Source organism: Anser brachyrhynchus (genome assembly GCF_964034855.1).
Source record: "Anser brachyrhynchus genome assembly, chromosome: 6".
Taxonomy (NCBI): domain Eukaryota; kingdom Metazoa; phylum Chordata; class Aves; order Anseriformes; family Anatidae; genus Anser; species Anser brachyrhynchus.
The window spans coordinates 30751717-30773234 of NC_137700.1; the positions used below are offsets into that span (position 1 = coordinate 30751717).

General features: G+C 45.3%; 1 protein-coding gene across 2 annotated transcripts in view; it reads left to right on the forward strand.

Moving 5' to 3' along the window:
• Window positions 1-21518, forward strand: part of ARMH3 (armadillo like helical domain containing 3) — a 120850-nt gene that overhangs the window by 76071 nt on the left and 23261 nt on the right. For both annotated transcript variants that reach the window (XM_080596808.1, XM_080596809.1), the window contains exon 24: window positions 12153-12231. In XM_080596808.1, the coding sequence (XP_080452934.1) occupies window positions 12153-12231 (79 nt within the window). The remainder of the gene's footprint in view (window positions 1-12152; window positions 12232-21518) is intronic.

A 21518-nucleotide genomic window follows, 5' to 3' on the forward strand; every position in this document is an offset into this window, starting at 1 on the left:
AATCTTGAATTTTGTCCAAATGAAGTGTTTGATCAATTCAAATTAAAGAGAAATATTAAATTTTCGTGGAGGTTAAAGATCATAGAGTGTCATTTGAAACAAAGTCAGATTTCTAAATTTTGAAATCCTTTCGAAGAAAGCGCTTTTCAACTCTGTTCTAATTTTGATCATCTTTCTTGCTGAGTATCACAATATGCCTTGTCTGTAAAGCCAAATATAGATCTGCCCTTTAGAAAGCATTCGATTTTTTTTCTTTTCCAGTTTGTTTTTGGTGGGTTTTTTTGAGACACATATATGCAGTTTTCTCTTTTTCATATAGCATGTTGCCAAGCCTTGGCGCTCTCAAACTGGTAAGTGTCGTTGCTCATTAGCATCAAATGCCACAGCCCATATCACTTTTGCAGTGTTGCTCAGCTAGCACGTGTTGGCTGTTAAAGCAGCAATTAATCCCTTTGGTATCGAATGGGTTCTGTAATCACCTGACCTGGTATTTAAAATAATAACCAAAGTTCTCTAATGATTTGCATGGCTTAATAGGAGTCTTGCTACAGACAAGGAAATTTTGCCACGCAAGCTAACTTGCATAGCTCTGGGGAGCTGGTGCCAAGGATTGCTTTCAAAATGCAGTCAGGAAAAGGGTGACTTAAGCAACTGCAGCGTGGGTGAAGGGAAAATGGGGTTTGGTGGATGAACGGTAGGCAGCCTGATTGTTTCATGTTGCACCAACAGGCTTTCTGGAGCAAGCTTGACTAGTATTTTTGGAGAAGGGTCTTATGCAGCATTTTACCTGGCAGTGCTGTATCAGTTACGTTAGAGCAGCGTTTGACCTAGGTTAAGTTGTCAGAAATTTCTGAGCGTGTTCCCCTCAATAATACGTAATTATGCACATACTGATAATGAATGCAAGCCAAGGCAGTTGAAATTGTGCAGATTTTTTCCCTTCTAAATGTGGGTGAATCCGCCATATCCGTCACAGAAATGTACAGTAACTCTTGGTGGTATTTAGCTGTGTAATAATGACCTGTATGTGTATGGAACCTTTTGTATGATATGCCGACTCTTCTGTATTTCCCAAAATGCTTAATTTGAGGAACTTTCCCTTGTTATCGTATGGCAAACATGCTGGTGTTTGACAAATATTTCTAGTGCTGAGATAATATTGCTAAAGCTAATTCACAAGCAACACAAGGAACGAGATCTAGCCCCATATACGAAGAGACAAGGATGGTGAGGTGGAGTAGGAGGAATAGGAGGACGTTTGCTACAGTGGGTGGACCAGGAGAGTGTCACCTGCAATCTTTGAATGCAAGAGCTAACAGAAATTAAGGAAATATTAAGTAACTTAATACCAGTATTCAGCTCTGCATTTTTGCCAGTGCAAGTGTAACAGTAAAGCTGCAATTCAAGATTCCAACAGCCTTTTCATGCTATGAAGGTTTAGGTGTTTGGGGCTATTCTGAATCGGAGAGAACGTATAGAAACTAATGCGACCAAGTGCAGTGACTTCCTTTTTGGTGTTATTTTGCAAATAGGCAGAGCCTATTTGTCTCCTTACATCAGTTTTGCTTGGTTTTCCTTGAGGGTAACTTCTTTTCATGTGGCCTCAATTTGGCTGCTGAACCTGAGGAATTGTGTGGTCCTCTCCATCTGCTGAGTGCGTACAGACCTTTGTCAGGTACAACCGAACACATGGATGCTCCGTGTTTAAAAAAGAAAAGGAAGGGAGGTGATAAAACACATTCGGGATTGCACTACTCATAGGTTGGCCCAAGGTCTGGAAGGTGTAATTGGTGATGCTGGTTTAAGAGTTGTGGAGCTTCACACAGAAAGTAGCTTGAGCTATCTGAAGTTAGTGTCCTGTTAGAACTGAGGTACCTCCCAGTGTGTGGCTGTATATTAGCTATTACAGAGAAAAAGCAAAGCAAACCTTCAGCTCTTCTCGCAAAGAGAAGTCCAGGTCTCATTTCTGCTTGCAGATCCTGTACCACCTGTTTGATATCACATGTAACAGATGAAAAAACATGTGCCTTATTTTTTTTTGTATTATGTTTTCTTACGCGCCTTGAAGAACGCTTTAAAACTTTTAAAGCACAAAAGGTATCGTAACAGAATACTGTAGGAGTTTGGACTTCTACTTGTTTGATAGGGAAGCATCAATGATTAACTTTGAAGCACTTGGTACTCCATTGCTTTTTAGCTTGAAGAACCATTTCTAAATAGAAATTGCACTCCTGGCCTTGCCTTTAGCAACACCCATACAAAGAACGGAGCAGAAAAAATAAATGTAGGTGTAAATTACAAAACGAAAGCTTTGAGGGAACAGTGAGCATGGGTATACGTGTCAGGTGTGATGGTGGGTGAGCAGTGTTTGGGAATTTGACAAGAAAATCATCCTCTCCTCCTTTGTGCAGCACAGGAGATTATGTTCCCAAAGCATGCTAGTCTTGTCCTTCAGCTGCCAATTCAGCTGAATATTTTTTGTCAATGTTGGACTGATGTTTGGGGCAGGGTAAGGATGCGCACCAAAAAAAAGGTAAGTCATTTTCCACTGCGGTCACAATGGATTTAATAAGACCCACCCACCTCTCATCAGTAGGTCAGCTGGTAACTTGTTCAGCAGTAATAATTCACTTGCTTCTAATTGTCACCCCTTAAATATTGAGAGTAGGTTTGTGAGGTCTGCTGAGGTTGGGATGGAGGAAACTTGGGCTTTCAGGGAAACAAATCTAGTTAAGGGAACTAAATAGGAAAAAGGATGGGTGCACATGAGATAAAGTAAAAGAGTTAAATATCTATGATGGGTTGCTCTCCACTGGTCCATAAACCAGATATCCTGTCTTAGGAAAACAGAATCTTAGTCAACTACAGATTCTCTAGGCTTTCAGACATGAAATAAATACCATAACAAGAGTATCATTCATTCAGCTGTAGTCGTATCTGGCTCTATGGTTTTCTGTGATGCCGAAAAACAATTTGTTCCTGTCCTGAGTGACGTGTGATAACATCTTATTGAGGATGTTATATTTGCTCTGAGGTAGTCATCAGAGTCCATGATTTGGTCTCGGTCCTGGATTTTCCACAGGCAAGGAGGAGAGGCATTGCTGTAGCTGCTCCCATCAGGTGTTTCTCAGCAAATGTGATTCTCATTTGCATGTGCCTGGTGAGAAAATACTGGGAGGTTTACAGCATCTTGTGTTTTCAGAGGAATGGATCGTAAATTACGGGTTTCGGTCTGTGTGGTAGCAGGTAGTGTCTGAGTGGTTAAGGTTGTGAACTCTGTTTAGATTATTATATGGCTGTGCAGGTGCAGCGGTAGTGACACTTACTGTAATTAAGTTAATTAAATATCATTGCGGAACTCAACTTCATTTTCTTTGTGATGTAGGCTTGACTGTAGCTGATTCTTGCTTAGGCAATGTTCCTCTTTGCCTCGCTGTGATTTGATATCCCAGCTACTTCACAACTAGATTGCATTGTCCTAGCCTGTTATTCAATCCAGACAAACAGTGATGCTTCAGTGCCTTCCTTCCCCTCTGGGACTTCGGTCGCAGGCACGGTTTTTACGGTGAGTCAGTAGAATAAAGTTATGTGACCTAAAGAGAGATTTCTGTCTTGTTTCCAGTGTGCAAACAGGGTGTGCAGGGCCAGCTGCAATACCAGCAGGCTTGCACCTGACACGATGGGGTAGTAAGGGTCATTTCCACATTGTCTAGATAATATGAGGCTGATGGCGAGTGTTCACTAAGTTAATTAGACTAGCAGCTATACCCATTGCCTTTCTCAGACAGCTTCAAAAGGTCCCGGTGGGACGATTTATAAACTCCTGGAATTTCACTGTTTGCTATGTTTGGAAGGCAGTGCACACAGTCCACATGGTGTTCGGCACGAAACTCAGCATCCAATAAGCCAGGTTTTCTGCTCTCCTTAAAGTTAAGCACCCTGTGATAAAATAGTAATTAAGTTACTAATGGACATAAAACTGAAATATTTTAAGTTGCTTTTATCCCACTTGAGGTTCTGTAATGTATTGTGTCTCGGGAGGCTTGGATGGAATCTGTAATGTGAATTATTAACCAACGAGTAGATGCTGACCCACTTATAGTGGTGGTTGAGAATAAATATTTGCCAAAAGTTCTTTCCTTGTGGTCCTCGCCAGAGAACGTGGCTCTGCGAATCTGTCTGATAAATCACTGTGAAAATCACCCTTCTTTTTTTCTTTTCACCTTCTGGACTGATTTTTTTCTACCTTCTGGTCTTAAGTGTTTCTTCATATCTTGTCCTGGACTTAACCGTTTCTTCATTTTTTCATATCTTGTTCTCTGTTTTGGAGAGCAGGTTGCATTATACAGGAGGGAATTATGGCTGAAGGGCTCTACATGGTATTGAGATGTTATTTTTCATTGCTCTAAAACAGCTAGCTACTACAGATTATTGCATTGTTTACGTCAAAGGCTGCTTAAATACTAAGACCAACCACTTACTCGGTTCATGGACTGTATTTTCTGCTTGCTTGGCACATCTGAGGAATTTTGTCTGAACAAATGGATATATATAATGAGATATGAGGACTGGGGGACGTGCTGCAGAAAAGGTTGATTAGAATCTGAAAAAGGCACTTCTATATTAATATTATTTGTTATGAATTTATGCAGATACTGAGGCAGGACCAGAGCCCTAGGGAAGAAGGCACCTTCTAAAAGCATATATCGAGAAGCTCTCTTTAGAAAGCTTCTTATTTTAGAATTTGGTCGAAAAATCAAAATTGGTAAGACAACCATGGAAGAATAGACATTGTGCTGTTTATGCTTAAACATCCCATGCAGTGGCAAGCAATCCAGCCTGGCGTGGGCAGCTCTCTCATCTCGACCATGCTGCTAGACTGTGTCAGTGCCCAGCAGCCTAAGACCAGAGGACTGTTTTTATGATTCTGAAGTTTCTGTATTCTGTCAAACAGCACCAGTTCTGCTCATAGGGGTGAGCAGGTGCAAGCTGAGTTCTGCTCTTGGGAATTTAGGAGTAATGGGGGATTAGTTTTTAATGCCTTTACTTTGGTCAAAGTAAGAAATCACCGTGGTCTCATCACTGGTAGCCAGTTGTTTCAGAGCAACGAAATGTGTCATATTGTGTCATTTGATTTCTCTTATAAATGATACGATCAAGATAAATTTATTGCTTACCAAGTCATAGCTTTGTTGTAGAAGACCAGTCAGTGACAGAGCAGCAGAGGGGTGGGAGTACAGATCTGGTTAGTGCCCTGTACTTCAGTGGACACTTTTTCACTCCCAATTTGTAGGCAGTATTTTCTACTTTGTCATTCCTATGAACTAGCAGTGCCATTGGTTATATATACTTAGGAATTCTGATGCCTGCTTATTTGGAAAAGGGAACAGAAATGCATCTAGGCTATGATTGAGCTGTGAGTACACCTGGGAGAGTCTTGCAAGAATGATTCCAGCAGTGCGCTGTCTGCAGAAATAGGACTTGATAAATTCCCTGAGTTGTGTTTCCTAGTGAGGCACCACAACCATCCCAAAAGAGTTATCTGCTCACCCATGAAGACTTCCTTAGAAAAGAAGCCAAAGCAGAAGTGGTTTAAGCGTGAGGGTGGAGGTATTTGGTTTGCTTGGCTTAAATGTATGGGTGTGAACTGTAAGAAGAGGAAGTCAGCACGTCCTGCTCTAAGGATATCAGGTTAGTATCCAGCAAGCAGTGGAAAGATGCACCGCAGAGCTGCATGCGGGGTCAAAAAGCACATCCTCTGCTTCTTTCCTTGCAGAACAGGGCTTGGTAAAACAATGCAGGGAACTGCTAGAAGCTCAGCTGGCAAGTGTGCACTCTTGAGTCCCCTCCTTATTAAATAAATAGACCATGCATCTCCCTCTACCACGGAGCCTGTCATCACAATCAATAGGTTGCAGTATGGCAGAATTGAATAGGTGTAGTGGGCTTATTCTTGCTGTGAAATTACAGAAGTGCTGACTCAAATGTTTTCTGTAAACTGTAAAGTAACTGCTTTTGACTAAAATATTCTTTTTGTCTTGGATTCTTCCCCACGGTTTGTTACTGTGTCTGGAAGATGCCTCCCCCTGTGAGTTGTGGACTTTCAGCTTAATGTCAGTACTCATTAAAGTGTAGGAGCAGAAGAAATTTAACAGACTGGAGTTAAACTGCAGCAGTTGGAAGAACTTAGTGAACCATTCCAGGGGGTTTGCTTGGGTTTAATTGGTGCACACAGCTTACGTATGGCAGGTATGTGTACTTTATAGCGATGCCTCATGGACACATGATAAAATAATGTAAGCCGTCTCACCTCCTGCCAGGTGGAGCTATACGTACCGAGTAACTCAATCTAATTGTTGCAGGCACTGAACAGATGGGGTTTTACTGCCTTGGGTGCTGGGAGTGCATGAGAGAGCAGTGCCAGCAGGATCCTTGCCCCAAACAGCAGCTTGCTGAGCTGTAGCTCGCTGCAGGAAGGCGGGCTTGTGGCTGGGAGATGTTGCACAGGTCTCCAGCAACTGTGGTCTCGATGGCATGAACGGGGCAAGAGGATAAGGGGTTGCTTCGTTTTGGTCTCTGGGTGTAATTTACTTGCTGCCTTGTGCCTGAGCAGTTTGCAGCATATTGCATAGTAAAACACTGAGCCCTTGTCATCTTATGGGGGTGATTGGTCATACATTTCATACAGGGAGAAGCTAAGGCACGTAAGAGGGTGAGGAATCTGTCTTTGCAAGTCTGAAAGAAATTGTTGTTTCTTGATTCCTGTTCCTGAACAATAACCACTGTATCTTGGGTCTCCCTTTTGTAGTGAAGCAGCTTGATAAAGTGGAGTGTTATGGAAGACTGTTATGCCCCTTCCTGCTTCTGCCTCTTCCCAGCCCTCATCGTGGTAGTACGAGCTTAGTGCACGCTGGAGTTTTTGTCCATCTCAGAAGCAGTCAGTTTTTATTGCAGACGACAAGTTAACTGGCTGCCTTTGCCCTGCATTCTGCTTTCTTGCCCCGTGCACTGTGCTGCCATGAGCCTTCGGTTGAGAAGACAGATGGGTGTAAATGGATATAAAATCATCCTTGATTTCTTGTGAATTCTAAATACCACCCAAGTGTTGTTTCTTCTCTTTTCCACTGTAACAGGATGCAGGAAGAAATGAGCTTATGGTGCTACCTTTATTGTACAAGAAACATCTAGGTGTACATTCAGGTGTACACAAGAATGCTTTATGACAGGCTCTGCATACTGGGCCAGCAAAGCAGGAGCAAAGACCAGGTTCGTGCAGTGAATGAAAGCTCAGCACTTCCATCTCCAAAATGAGCTTTGCAACCTTCCTGTTCCTCCCTTAGCCTACTTTCCAGCACCTCTCGGGTGCTTAATTTCACTGCTCAGGACGACAGGACAGCGTTGTCTTGTGGGACTCTGGAAATGTAGCTGCCGTCAAGCAGGAGTGGGTATTAGACAGCTCATCTGCAATAGCTTGATGGGGAGAGTTTGGAGGTCAGAGAAGACGTGCAGAAGCACTGCCTGCCTGAGCATAGTGATTTTGTTTTCCCTGCACATTGGACCCAGACCAGCTTGTCACGAGGTGAAGGCGCCGCAGGGTGCTGTTGCTTGCCACTGTGGGTGCACATGGACTTGAAGGTACTCGGAGCTGGGGACCAGTGGCTTTGTGGTGCTGGTGTGCTTCGCTTCCTACGTGTGTTGTTACAACTAGTGGCAAATCAGATTGAGGAATCAATTAAATCTCTTCTTTCCATGCATGTCACATCAGTTTTCACAGGAGCCCATTGCTATCAGCACACACTGCATCTTCACAATTTGTTCCTCAGTGTTTTTACCCTGAGCCCCTCTGAAGGGCAGCACTGGTCGTTTCTGCTTATTGAGGAGTGACACCACTCAGACCAACAATTTTTAATGTTTTACTGGCTGGAGAGCTGCTGTTGCCAGTGCAAAAGCAAGCCCTCTTGGAGTGAAGACAGAGAGGGGTGAGAATGCAGCTCACTAGAGGTATATCTTCTTACACTGTACCTCAGGGTGAGAGCTGCAGTCGGGAATGTCCCCGTTTCTTGAGGAAGAAAAAAAAAAGGCCCACATGATGGTTCCCCCACTTCTCACCTTCCAACCCATACATTTTTGATGGAGAAAAGGCTAATAGCAGTCAGTTCAAGACTGGCCAATTGTAGCTGCCTCAAGCAGCCAAAGTAGAAGCCTTTGGTTGTCAGAGTTCCGTCATTTGCTGGGGACAGGCTGCCCTGTGATCGGCTGATATTGCTCTGATCACCTCTGTCCTGCAGTCTTTTCACCTCTGCTTTCCTTGATCCTATCTATCTCCTTTTCCCTCTTTGTGCTTCTTCCTTCAGTATTCTTTCTTCTTGTTTTTGAACCTGACTTTATTTCTAACTGAAATATTTCATGATCCCCAGTAAAAACTGCCATTACGTTTCCTTTGCCACTGCACTTTTTGCTCTGTTTCTGAGCTTTCCCTCTCCTCTTACATTTGAGACCAGTAGCTCTTTGGAACAGGGGCTTCCTACCAATGTATTTTTTATAGTGACAGTGGGACCCACTTGTACCGTCTAATAATGTGATTAATCCAACTAGTGCAAACGAATGATTCATTGGCATTTAGGTTCCGAAATCAGGGCAGAACACGTCATATTTTTTCCTGCAATCCTTCCCTTCTTTCCGAAGAAATAAATGCAGAAAGTAAATACGTAATGTATATATAAATAAATGTAAGTGTCCTATGTTGTACAGCCTTAAAAAAAAAATACAGGTTCATTTGTGTCTCTGCATGCCTTCTGGCACCATGGTATCTAGGTAGCTTGCTCCCTACGAGTTGCATGAAGTGATGAAGATGTGTTTTTGTGAGAGCACTGGCACGGCTGTTGTGCGAACGATTCTCATGGGGAGATCGAGGAATAAAGAAAGTGGAGATCACTTGTGGTCCACCTCAGAGCACTAAGCGTCGACCTCGAGGCAAACCACTGGGTTTTTATGGCTCCTGAACCGTTGTTTCACCTTCTGCCTGTTAAAATTCCTTCCCTTGTCCAGTGACAGTCTCCTCTGCTGCTAGTAGACTGCTGAAGTGTGAGCCTGTCGGAGGAGGCAGTGTTGTTAAAGTGACACATCTCCAGAGCTGCTGAGATTTCTGGTCCCTAGAAATTGATGTCCCAAAAGCCCTTTGAAATTTGTACGACAAATGGCAGCCAGCCCCTCCAGGAGACTTTGCGGTGTGGAAATAAGCGTGTATGCTGCCAAAGACTAGTTGAGGCACTGCAATGTTTTGTCTTTCAGCTGACGTTTTACCATTTCCTTGCTGTTCAGACGTGTTGAAGATGCTTGTGTTCCATGAACGCCAAACAAGGCTTTTCTTTTTTTCCTTTATGGTCGATACAGAAATCTCAGCGCACAGCCCATCAGAAACCTTTTAGAAGAGCTTTAACCACTCCTTTCCCTCTCCCCAAAGGTACCGTGTACTGGCTGATATCCCAATAATCAAGGCAATCGCGGTATAAAAATAAAACGCTGCCAAGGCTCAGCTGTTACGTGCTGGCGTGTGAACTAATGACAGCAAAGCTGCTGTTCTATTGTCCGTAAGGGGGAGACTGTGCTTAAAAGCTACAGTCCCCCGTTGTTTCCAGGAGCACACGCCTGTGGAGCAGCAGCTTTTGTAAAGTGAAATTCCAGCTGGTTCTCGGCAGCCCAGGGGGCCAGTTGCCTCAGAGTATGCCCCAGGGACAGCGTGGGTTTCAAAAGCCGGAGGAGTAGCGGAGGCATATCTGAGTCGTTGGTGCAGAACGGCCCCGTTGCCGCAGGGGCTGCGTAAGGGTGGCATTTCTCGTAGCAGGTGTGAGGAGCTGTGCCGTGCGCGGAGCCTGGCCTCGGTAGGGTGTGCTCGGCAGGGAGAACCTGGCTGCACAGAGCCAGGGCTGGATCCAAGCCCTTGGTGCTCCTCTTCCCCAGGCTGCCTGCAGGTTCGGGAAAACAGCTCTGCAGAAAGTCGCCTTGGGAAGGTGTTCTCAGCGGAGGAGAAACAAATTAAATGGCTCAACTTCTTCCTCTAGTTGCTGAGGAGTTGTCCATTTGCCTTTAGGGGAAAAGAGGAAGGAGGCTTGAATTCCTTCTCCCCTTTAATGTCTGTTGGTTCTTACTGCGCTGGCAGCTGGCTGCTGGCTTTGCTTTCCCTGGGCGAGTCCCAGCTGTGATTGCAGGTGCCGCTCCGCTAGCTCACATCCGAGCAGGGACTTGGGAGCAGGCGGCCCGTGTTGGAGTGCTTCACAGCAGTTGGATACAAATGAATGCTAAATCTGTTCCCTGGTAAATGTTGGAACCGTGTGAGTGCACTGAACCCCGCCGAGCTGCCAAACCTTCTGTCAAGCCAGAAGTTAAGTTGTTTTAAGTCTGTGTTCCCTTTTTTTTTTTTTCCCAATAGATTGTAGTGTGTCCTGTAGGAGTATAAATATGACTCCAGCCAGGCGTGAAACATGCAACTTGAAAGCCACAGCGTTCACGAGGCTGGGTAATGGAGACTGTGGTTGTGACTCACAGGAGCTGCTTTTCTTGTCAAACTGAGACAGGAAGAGGCTGGGAACGTCTCTACCTGCCTCTTTGCTCTCCTCTGGAGGGAGGAAGGGTACGGGGAGCTTGGCAGGGGCCCTGGGTTGGTTTTACTGATGTAACTGCCCAGGCTAGCGAGACAACAGAAACCCCCCTGTGCTGAGCATGTCCTGGTGCTGTAGGAGTAGCCATAGGGGGTGTCTGCCCTGTGCATGGACTAGACGTGTTTTGATAATATGTGCGGCTGGGAATGCTGCAAGGAACCTGCACGTTCTGTTGTTGCTTTTATTTTCCCTCCTTTCATCCTCCCCTCCTTATTCCCCCCGCCCGTTAATCTTTATCTGTGTATTTGAAGAGGTGAGGATGCGTCCAGGCTGGTTTTCTTTCCACCAGCTCTAAATATCCACCCGGCTCCAACATCACTTACTCCTGAGCTCAGTCACCAGCTCTTAGCTCTGATGAGGTTTTGAGAAAGTAGCTGAAAGCCTTTCTGGCAGGGGGAGGAGTGGGGAGGAGGGAACCCATTAGAGTGCAACAGAGGGAGCTGGAGTGAATTTTCATGCTGATGAACATGAGAGTGAAAGTCCCGACTGCTGCTGCGATGTAATTTGGCCAGGCAAGTGTTCTCCAGGCACCATCAGCACACATCTGTGCTGAGCACTGATGTGGGCTGTTCCCATCACGAGCCTTTACCTCGGCACTGGGTCTCACGAGTAAAGTCCCAGCCAGGCCAGTTGCAAAACTTAGCATGGGGAGGCTTGCAAGTCTTGCCGTTTGTCTTCTCAGATGCACCTGAAAAGCAGAGGGGAGTCTGAGGAAATATTCTTGCTGCAGATGGATTTATTTATTTTTTTTTTCATATTTTACTTTTCATTTGGATTTCTCACACCTGCCTCTAGATCCACCTGGAAGGGAATTGGGGCGGTACGTTGCTGCAGTCAGAGATACCGGGCAGAGGAGTGGGACTGATCAGCATTCTGCTGCTGTGTTTGGGACACTGGCATGAGTTATTGCTAGTGACCTAAATTGGGACTGAGGTCTGAAGTCACTGTGGTAGTCAAAGTAGTGGCTGCAGTGATGGATGACCACAAGTACGAGCTGACTACAGCGCTTCAAAGCAGAGTGGAAATCAACAGCAAAAAGCCACCAGCTCCACCACTTCAGGCAGTAAGTTTACATAGAGCAAGACATGAGGCAATGCCAGTTTTGGACAGGATCAAGAGAGAAAGTTCCCGAGCAGGATGGGGCAGCAATGTCCAGTTTTGCTGTCTCTTTGCTGGAACTGGGCAGTTTGCAGGCTGGTCCCAGCAGGCAGTGACTCCCCTTGCCAGAGCCACGAGCCCAGCCCTGTATGTGCTGGGACAAACGGACCCAGGCACGGGGCAGTGCCTGCGTTTGCATTTTCCAATGAGCGTGTAACTGAATCAGCACAGGGCTCTCAGTGGGGAGTTTACCTTCAGCGGAGCAAGCAGTATCGTGTGTCGAGGGCTTCTTGGAGGACCGTGGCTCCAAGTGCACTGGCTCAGGTTGACGAGGAGTTTCTGCTGCATCCCTACGCTGTTCCAGAGACCTGTGAAAATTTCCCTTCTTTGTTTCAGAGCCATCATCAATCACTTCAACCCGAAGATAGAGTCTTACGCTGCAGTGAATCACATATCGCAGCTCTCCGAGGATCAGGTAAGCCAGGCGTATGACAACCTCTCTTTTCGCTTTGACCTCTGGAATACAGGTATTTCAGAGTACCTTGTGCTCAGCGGGGCTGACGATGTGCGGTAGCATGGGGGGTGGAGGTAGAACTCTTGTTCCTTGCTCAGGTATGGGTGAGAGGAGGACAAACAAGGCCTTAAGTGATTTTACTGTCACGTGCAGACACCTTGGTCCTGCAAATGCAGGAGGAAAGGTAAAAATGATGAAAATATGCAGCACTGTCAGCAAGTGTGGTTAGAGACTGAGAATCCTGGTGTTTAGAAGGAGACAGGAAGCTTTCGGCAGTGAATTTACTTGTCAAAGAGGTGTTGGACATTTGCTGTCATATCGGGCAATTAGAACTTGAGCAACAGTTGGTGGAAATGTTCTAGGATAATTGAATTCAGTGTCCTGAACAGTTGTTTTAGGTGGATTTTCGGAAGACAGGAGGTTTAAATAAAGAAGGTGAGAGGGTTAGGTTTCCCTTCCTTAATTTGGCCTGGTTTCCTCTCTTCGTGTCCTACCTGTGTTGCGTAAATGTGGAAATGTGGCTTCTTGAAAATAGGCTGCTGTGCATGGTCTCGGGAAGGGAAGAGGTGGCCTATTTCCCAAAATAAAATATTTGGATTGTATGTTAATCACTCTTGGAGAGGTGAATGACTACAGGAGCTGGTGGTAGAGAAAATACAGAGTTGCCATGCCACTTGGGCAAGACGCAGGTGTGTCAGCACCCCTGGACCTTCTGGAGCAGAAGTCGTGTAAGCAGTCTAGGACAGACCTCCTTGGAGTCGCCTTGGATTGCTGCTTCCACTGATCGGGTCCTTGTGCTTGTGTCTGTTAAAAGGTCCTGACCACATCTTACTCTACAACTAGTTTTTCTCCCTCTCTTTCATCCCCTGTCCAGGATACTTTTCATCATTACTTGCTGATATTCTCCCATGCTTCCCACTAACCTTTCCATTTATTATTGTACTTGATCTGAAACGAGTAAAACCCCAAAGTCTCAGGTTGAATGCTGTACTAATGTGGTGGAAAAAAATACAGGCCCTACTGCTTTTTTTATTCTCTTCTTAATATAGCTGGCTAGAAGAACACTGGTTTTAATTTACTCAATTTTTCTGTATTGTTCTGCCTCTGAGAGTGCCTGTACCCCCAGCTATGCTTTGTGATGGCTCCTGTTATAAATCCTTGTTCATTGATGCTATACTGATTGCATCGACCCAGGCCTCTAAAAAAAGCCTTTGATAGCCCAGTTTAAATGGGAACTTGGGTAGAGAGGAATTTTGCGTAGTGTTTAGGTTAGACTGCGAAAGGAAATGCGCTTTTCACTGTCAGCTCTGCATAGTTTTCATCCCCCAGCAGTTCAGGGAGGTCAAGTTAAATCCTTTCTTCCCTGTGTTATTCTTTAAATAAAATCTGTAGCAGCAGGCAGATAATGAAATCAGTGCTGATGCACGGAGCATTTTGAGGAAGATGATTAGGAAGTTGAAAGACATATTTCTCCTCTTCTTTTCTCCCTTCATGAGCTCTCTCAATGTAGGGAGAACATCAAACAAAGCAAAACAATAATAGGCCCTGGTGAACTGCAGAGGAATAACGGAGATGTCACTGGAGAAGGGACTGTGTGATCTCAGGGAGGGTGGTTAGTCAGCTCTCTGCAATTTGCTGCACCAGCAGCAGAGTGACAGAAGACTCACCTCTACATCTGGCTGGCCAGTGAACTCAGGTCTGGGTTTGGGGCTCTGGTTTCCCCTCCAGAAAGCCCACGTGGGAAGTACGTGACTAGTAAAGGTGGGTGGCTGGGGTCAGGGTCAGGCTTGTTCAACAAACTGAATTCATTGTTTTCATGCAGTGTTAGTGGTTCGGCACGGGGTGGGAGGGTCAAGCTCACCTTTTGGCCATTGCAGTCTCTTTTTTTTTCCTTCCAGCTCTACCTTTTGTCTTTGTCTGTATTCGTTTGATTCCCCTTCCCTCTTCTCTCCGTAAATATTTTCTACACAAAATCCATCCCTCTTTCCAATCCTGTTTTCTGAAGTGTACCACATAAAAACATTTAATGCTGACATTTAAAATGTAATTGTACAACTTGTGTATCCACTGCATTTGGGACTGGTCATTTGCTCCTTTGAGTTATTTGGCTAGTTTCGGGAGACTAACACTTCTTTCCCTGACAACACTTGTCTTTGCAATTAAGGACACTTGTTTTTGCAATTATGAGGACCAAACTTTTCTTTTAATGAAGTTTTCTTTCTGAGCCAAGAAACTCATCTTTGGCTGGATTTTCATATGGCTGCTTGTACTCCTCTGTGGTATCTGAGGATCTCCTATTAATCAAGCAGGCATGGCTTGACATTCCTCTACCAGAGGGGGATTTTCCAGATGCTCTGAGTTGCTTCCGGTTCACTGGAACCTACGGAGCTTACAGGCTCATACTTGAACTTGTATGAAACTTGCTGTGTCCTGACTGTTCTGGCACCCTGCTCATGTATTAGATTAACTTTTTAATTTTATTTTTAATATCCTTAAAAGTAGCTAAGTAATCAGCTGAAAGAGGTTTTGCTCCATCTTGTTCTTTTCCTAATCCTATTGAAGATTTTATTACCTTGTTAATCGCCGATGTCCATTTATTACCATTCTCAGTCTGTCATTTAAGTGCTTTCTCTTTTTTTTTATTTATAAGCATTGATGTTAACATTATTACGTGCTGAGGGGTTTCATAGACCCTTGAAAATTACAGACATGGGACTGTTCTGAGGATAGGTTGTTAATGAGGTCCTACCGCTGCACATTTTCAGTCCTGTAGATCTCCAGGAATTGTAGTTTGACTGCACCCATCTGTGCTCTAGACAAGTATATTCCCAAGACTTCGTGACACTGCTTTGCTGACTATTTTGTGGTTTATTCAGTTTTTGGATCAGAAATACTGGGAAGAAGGCCTTTTTTCTTTCCGTACTCTCTTGAGCAGAGGGTGGGAGATTCCCAGGAGTGAGCTGATGCCAGGGGTTTGACTTTGATCCACCTCAAGGTAGAAACACCATGCCAGCCCTGCTAGTGCCCATCTGTAAAGGGTCTGCTTGCCAAAGCAAACTCCTAATCATTCCCAGTTGTTAGCTATTTTGACCTTGTTGTAGTCCCTCACCGTGAAGCACAAAATGTCTTAGCCAGTTATTGGCCCCTTCCCTTCACTTGCTGATTTGTTAAACCCGACTTCAGTATTAATTTTTTGTTTATGTGGCATTCTCCCTCTCAGCACTTCTGGCTTCTGTCTGCGTGTCCTTTAAGGAGATGAAGGATGCTGCACAGTCAAAAAGATTGGCAGTGAAGGGCCAATCCTGTGTAGGTTTAGCTCTTCCATGTAAACGATTATTCACAGGTCTTCAAAGATGCTTGGGTCCCTTCTCGAGTCAAAGGGCAGAATAGGCTTCTGTGATAGGAATTTGTAGGCTTATCTGTACTCTCCAGATGACTGGGCTGCCTCGTACTTAATACATTACAGGCAGCAGACTTTCTCCATGCTATATCTGATTTGAAATGCTTCTGCTGGAAAACGCATCGGGAGCCGTTGCAGAGAAGCAGTTCAAGGCGGTGAGAAAACAGCAACAGAGAATTTGCTCCAGAAGGACAAATACAGACAAACAGGCTGAGGACGCAAGATGTGAGTGGGCTGGACGGGGCCTCACATCTGCCTCTTCTGGAGGTGAAAGACGAGCTGTGTTTAAGGAGGCAGATCTTTGCCCGATGGTGATGTAGCATAGTTTTTCTGTAGAAGGAGAGGGACCTGGTACTTTTTTTGTAGGTGAAGTCACCTCAGAGCAGGAATGTCTCGTGGTGCCTTGCATGCCAAGAAAGTCTTGTGCCAATTTGCTGGAGAGTGAGGTAGCAAAATTGCTCACTGACGTCTCTCTTTCTCCTTGGTACTTGTTCTCACTATGATCTCCTCTATAAGGGTCCTGTATTTGAGATGGCAGGCACAGGACTGATGATGCTTGCTATAGTCAGGAACATTTATGTGCTTTTTCTAATACAAGTCCTTCTTTCTTCACATCCACAGCAGGGACACTCGGTACCTCAGGTTGGGAGGTGGCGTCAAGTTCAGTGTGAAAGACAGTTGTGAACACCTGTACTGCGTGTATTAGTCTGGTAACTGCAGATGGAAAGTGCTAGGAGGCAGAACAGATTGTGATGGAAAAACAAAATGACGGTATTGGTTTTGAAATTGTGACAAATGAGTATAATACCTGGGTCGTTCCACATTGTAATACCTTTATAGCTCGGGTAGCTGCAATCCAGCTTGATCAGGCAATCTCAAGGAAAGGGAAAGGGTTTTTTGAGGTCATACTCCAACTGTTCTATGGTCCCTCTGCCCACTCCCTCCTTTTTTGTCCCCCCCCCAGTCCTCACGGCTTTTTGTTACCAGGTGGGGCTGCAAGGCACTAATCCAAATTGCAGCTCAGGCAGCCTCCGTCAGTGACTTGCACAGAGTCACAAAATGGCACAATTGGATTTAGATGCCCAAAGGTATTCTTACCCTGAGCTATTGACGTCATAGTTTATTCAACTCGTTCTGTTTTCCATAACTAGCAGCAAAACCATTAGCAGATACAAAGTGCTTTGTTCTTTTTTAGCACTGCTGGCAGTGGGGTTAAGAGTTAAAAGCCTGTTGGCATGTGTGTACTTGATATTTTTAAAATGCTGAGTACCATCAGTGTGAAGTACTACTACAGTAATTCCGCTTAATCTCTTATTTTAATGCAGCATGTTGTGAGGGCTCCAGAAATACTTTTAAATGGTGTTGGTCTAACGACACTTCACTTCCAAAATGCAATGAGTTTTGGGGTAGAAACTATCAAGCTTGCTGGTGCTATGTTGTACACAGCAGCAGGTATCTGAAACAACAGCTTAAGGGGTCACCAAGGCAAAGCCTTAATTTAAAGTCTTAACATCTCTGCAAATTAGGCAGGGGTGTTGGGTTTTGTGGCCTCATTACAGATATCTACTCATGATTAATGGCTTGAAACAGATTTTATTGTTTAACTCCAAAGAGCTGAGCTGTACCAGGTGAAATTTGAATCCCAGCTTTTTTTTTAAAGGGATATAGGATCTATATAGGATCACAAAATGGTTGAGGTTGGAGGGGACCTCTGGAGATCTAGTGCAACGCCCCTGCCAAGCAGGATCACCTAGAGCCACTTGCACAGCATCTCATCCAGTCGGGTTTTGAATATCTGCAGAGGAGACTCCACAACCTCTCTGGGCAACTTGTTCCAGGGCTGTGTCACCCTCACAGTAAAGAAGTGTTTTCTCATATTCACGTGGAACTTCCTCTGTGTCTTCTGAAGTTGGCAAATTACCAGTTTGCCTGGCTGTTGGGGGTTCTCTGATTTAGGTATCTTTCTCTTTTTTTCTTTTATTTTGGTTTCCCACAGAAATTATCCCCACAATTTGCTAATGCCTCAGACTGCTTTATGCAGTTTGCCAGACTGAATGGGTCTGAAGAGGCTTCGAGGACTGATCAGCTTTGCTGCAAGGAGATTTGAAGCTGGAGGTGAACTTGGGAGCAGTGACTTTGTGCTGTGTAGTGGCTTTTATTAACATGCAGAATGCAATAAACTGTGCGTCATTGGAGTGGGGGAGCAAGTGTGGTAGGCCATCAGAGGGACAAAAGAAGGGCTTTGTTTTTAAAAAGAGATACTTGCTGATGGAGAGATGTAACCATATTCCTAATTCAGTCACAGAAATCTCAGCTAAGAAATAGGAGAAGCCCTTCAATTCCTTTCTCTTGCAGGCTTGACATAAATGTTCTCCAGCATCCTGCCCGCTACCACTCACGGCAATCAGCTGCTCTGGGCCTCTCTGTCTGAGGCAGCGTGACCCTGGCTCGCCTTGGCACAAAGGAGTCTTCCTGCCCTTTGTGCATTGCAAATGCTAAGGCACATCTTGCTTCGTATTATTTTTGTGAGCTGTCCCCTTGGGCAGATCAGGGACTGCATCAAAGTGCAGCCTGGTAACAAAATGAGCCCGTTAAACTTTGAAGCAAGACTTGCCTTCAGTTCTCGTGGCTTTTTTCACATCCTTGCCTGGCTCTCACTAGTACCACCAGGACTGATAAGAGCCTGGAAACTGCTGTAGCCAGCTGACCACTGCATGCTGGGGACTTGTTCTAGAACATCCGCCTTCCTGAGCGGCTCTTGAAGCTTGCTGTGAAAGGTAGAGTCGCTCGGAGCTAGGGATGTTTCTGTGCTGGGCTGCAGAGGCAACACTGGATGTGAGTTATGAGCTCAACCTGAATCACAGCTGGAAGCGTGCTGAGCAAGAACAGGAGGAATAACTTTGCAATAAGCTCCCCATCCATGTTCCAGTGCTTGTCCTGCACCCCCAGTGTACGTGTTTCACAAAACACTCCCCAGGTTCCTGCTAGATTTTGGTTTTATATGCAGGACTTAACTAAGCCTGGAAAAGGGGCTGTGGGTAGCTAGAGGATGGGGCTGCAGGTTTGTGATCAGAACTCCTTCCTTGGCTGCCTGTGTGCTGCCCTGAGAAAACCAGGAGCCCCGTTTCTTCCTGTGTGAAAGGGCAGCTGATCTGCAGCCCTTGGGGAGCCAGGCAGTGTGCTGGGAAAGGCTGCTGCGCTCGGTGCCAAGCAGTGTTACGGATTGCCGTCACCGCTAAGCGCCTGTATGGGGCACGGAGACATCCACCGGGGATTGCAACAGAATGATCAAAACAGTCTGCATTTATAAAGATTAAATTACAACTTTCCACATCTGCGATTAAAGGAGGAGCTGTCAACGGCTGGCTTGTGAGAATCTGCAATTCAGTTTGCATTTTGTAAAACTTGAGATTGAGGAGGTTTTTAATCCCTTGTGAAATCGGGAACAATAGGCACTGGATGTTGCCAGGTGCATAACGCGTATGGATACCGTGCAGACTTCTCTTTCATCGTTCTCTGTAAAGCTGGATTTATAGCACTGTACTTTGTTACCCTAGTCCCAAGGTCCACCCTAAGCTTCCTTACACTCAGTCATCTTTCTGCCTGGGAGTCCTGAAAGGAGGCAGCTGTAGCCTGCTGTGTCAGTTATAGCCACATCACTGTCTGTCTTTCCCAGAGTCAGCTTGTCCTCTTGCAAAAGGGGACAGGCTTTGTGCCGTGACTGCCAGCCACGCTCATTCTGGGGCTTCTTTAGGATAAAACCCCTAAAATAAAATTCAGAGGTTGCTAGTCGCCGTTCTCCCTGATAGTATCCTGCTGTAACAGATGATGCCTTTGTCTTCTTCCTCGGGATCCTCTAGCTGGAGCTGCAGCTGTTTCCCCAAAGTGACAAATTGGGTCATTGCTCTGATTTTGAAGTGGGAAGCAAATAGAGCTTTGCAGTCTCCCCGCCTCCCAGAGCAGGAGAGTAAACGCTGCTGAGCCAAAAGGTGCTGCACCTGAACAGAGCTCTGCTCAGCTGGAAGATGTGTTCTTTTGGCTCTCTAACGCTTGGCATTTGGATGTTAAGACAGTAAGTTCAAATTGCTTGTCCGCATTAGGGAGCTCAGAGGCAAACCTCTTAATAGAGGAGAAAGAGGCATTTCTGATGTGTGTCGCTCTTTCTGTGTTCGTGGGAGATCTGAGGCAGACAGCAGAGTTGCTCAGGGAGCTGAGATGTGTCATTCAAAGACAACAAGCAGGGGAACGATGGATGTCCAGAGATGGCACTGGGGAAGATGGCTCTGCATCAGCCAGGTGCCTGGGGCTATGAATCAATTCCACTGCCGTTTTCAGAGGGCGCTTGGATTCCCCTGTGGCTCAGTTAAGGCACAAATAGGCTCCTGGGGAGCAAAGGCTTGCTAACAGCACATGCTGTTTCAGCAGCAGCATCTGCCTTGTTGCTGGCGTGAGCAGGCCTGTGGAAGGATATTAATTCTTTGCATTGTGTTTGCTTTTGCACAGCACCTGTTCATAGGAATTCCTCTTCCACTTTTTCCAAACCGTGGATTTAAGTTCTCCATCAAAAAACTGCTTGGCAGCAAGAAGTGCTAACAGGAAAAGTATATTCCAGCCTCTCAGATAAGAAGCTAACAAAGCAGCCTGGACCATTGTCTGAAAATGCCTAGGATTTCTGAAATAAGCTGATGCAACCCAACAGCCTCCATTTACATTAACTGTTGTCACGGTTGCATGAGTGTTAGTTGTAAAGGAGTTGTTAGGATGACCTCTGGCAGTAGGAGTAGTATGGAAATTCTGCGGATATATCCTTAACGTTTGGAGAACGGGGTAGTTTCTTGCAGACTGACATCTAACAACATTTGTTTCCAGAAGCCCCTGCCATGCCCTAGTCTCCTCCTTGGAAACTTTGCCATGAAGTCTTACTAGGTGCAGAACCCACTAAGGGTAATTTGTGCTTCAGGCTTATTTATGCACAAACCCCATCTTGGTTTCCCAAGTGTATTTTCCTCAGCAATTGTAATTCAGCAGACAGCATCTGTTTTTGAGGTGGATATAAAAACACATGCCAAATGCTGTTGAACTCTTACTCTTGGACTTCCTGACTGCTCTGAAAACGCTGGGTTGGGGCTCTGCTGTAGTGTGTATTACGTGCAGTAGAAGCAGAGAGGTTCTTTTGAGTGCTTCTCCTCCCGCTTGTGATGGTTTGAGTGAGCTCCTCTCCCACTAGTGACCAGTCGTACCTCCAAGATGACATCCACTTGCAGTGACATGCAATGACAGAGAAGGATATGGCATCTTTCTGGCAATGTGATTTAGCATCTGGGATTAGGTAAGGAAGCTGGCGTAATGTGGTTAGCTGTCTTGTTTTGGGGGCTTTGACTTCAGGAAGGCCTGCACAATCTTTTGCAGACCAAAGCGAGCCACTTTGCTCATGTTCTGAGCTGTCCTAGAGCTCTCTGAGCACCTCTGACACAGTGAAAAGCCAGATATAATATCATGGTGATACTGTGAGTCTGTTTCTCTGGGTAATGCTACCAACTTCACACTGGTTATATTTCTTCAGCAACATCCGTGCAGTGAAAGTACCCACGAAGCTTGCAGTTAGAGCAATGGTTTGCTAAGACACCAGTCGTTTCATTTAGGTATTGCATTGTCCTTTACAGCCTTCTCCTGCTTCTGTCAAAATTAATATTCCATACCCAGGACGAAGCAATCGTTAGGTGAATATGGAGGTTACACAGAGCCTACCCTCGGATTTCTCTCTGTCAGCAGTCCTTCTTCCAAGTTTTTAAAGGAAGAATGTGCTCAGCTGGCTAGTGACGGTCTCCCTTTCCATTCCTCTCCTGCA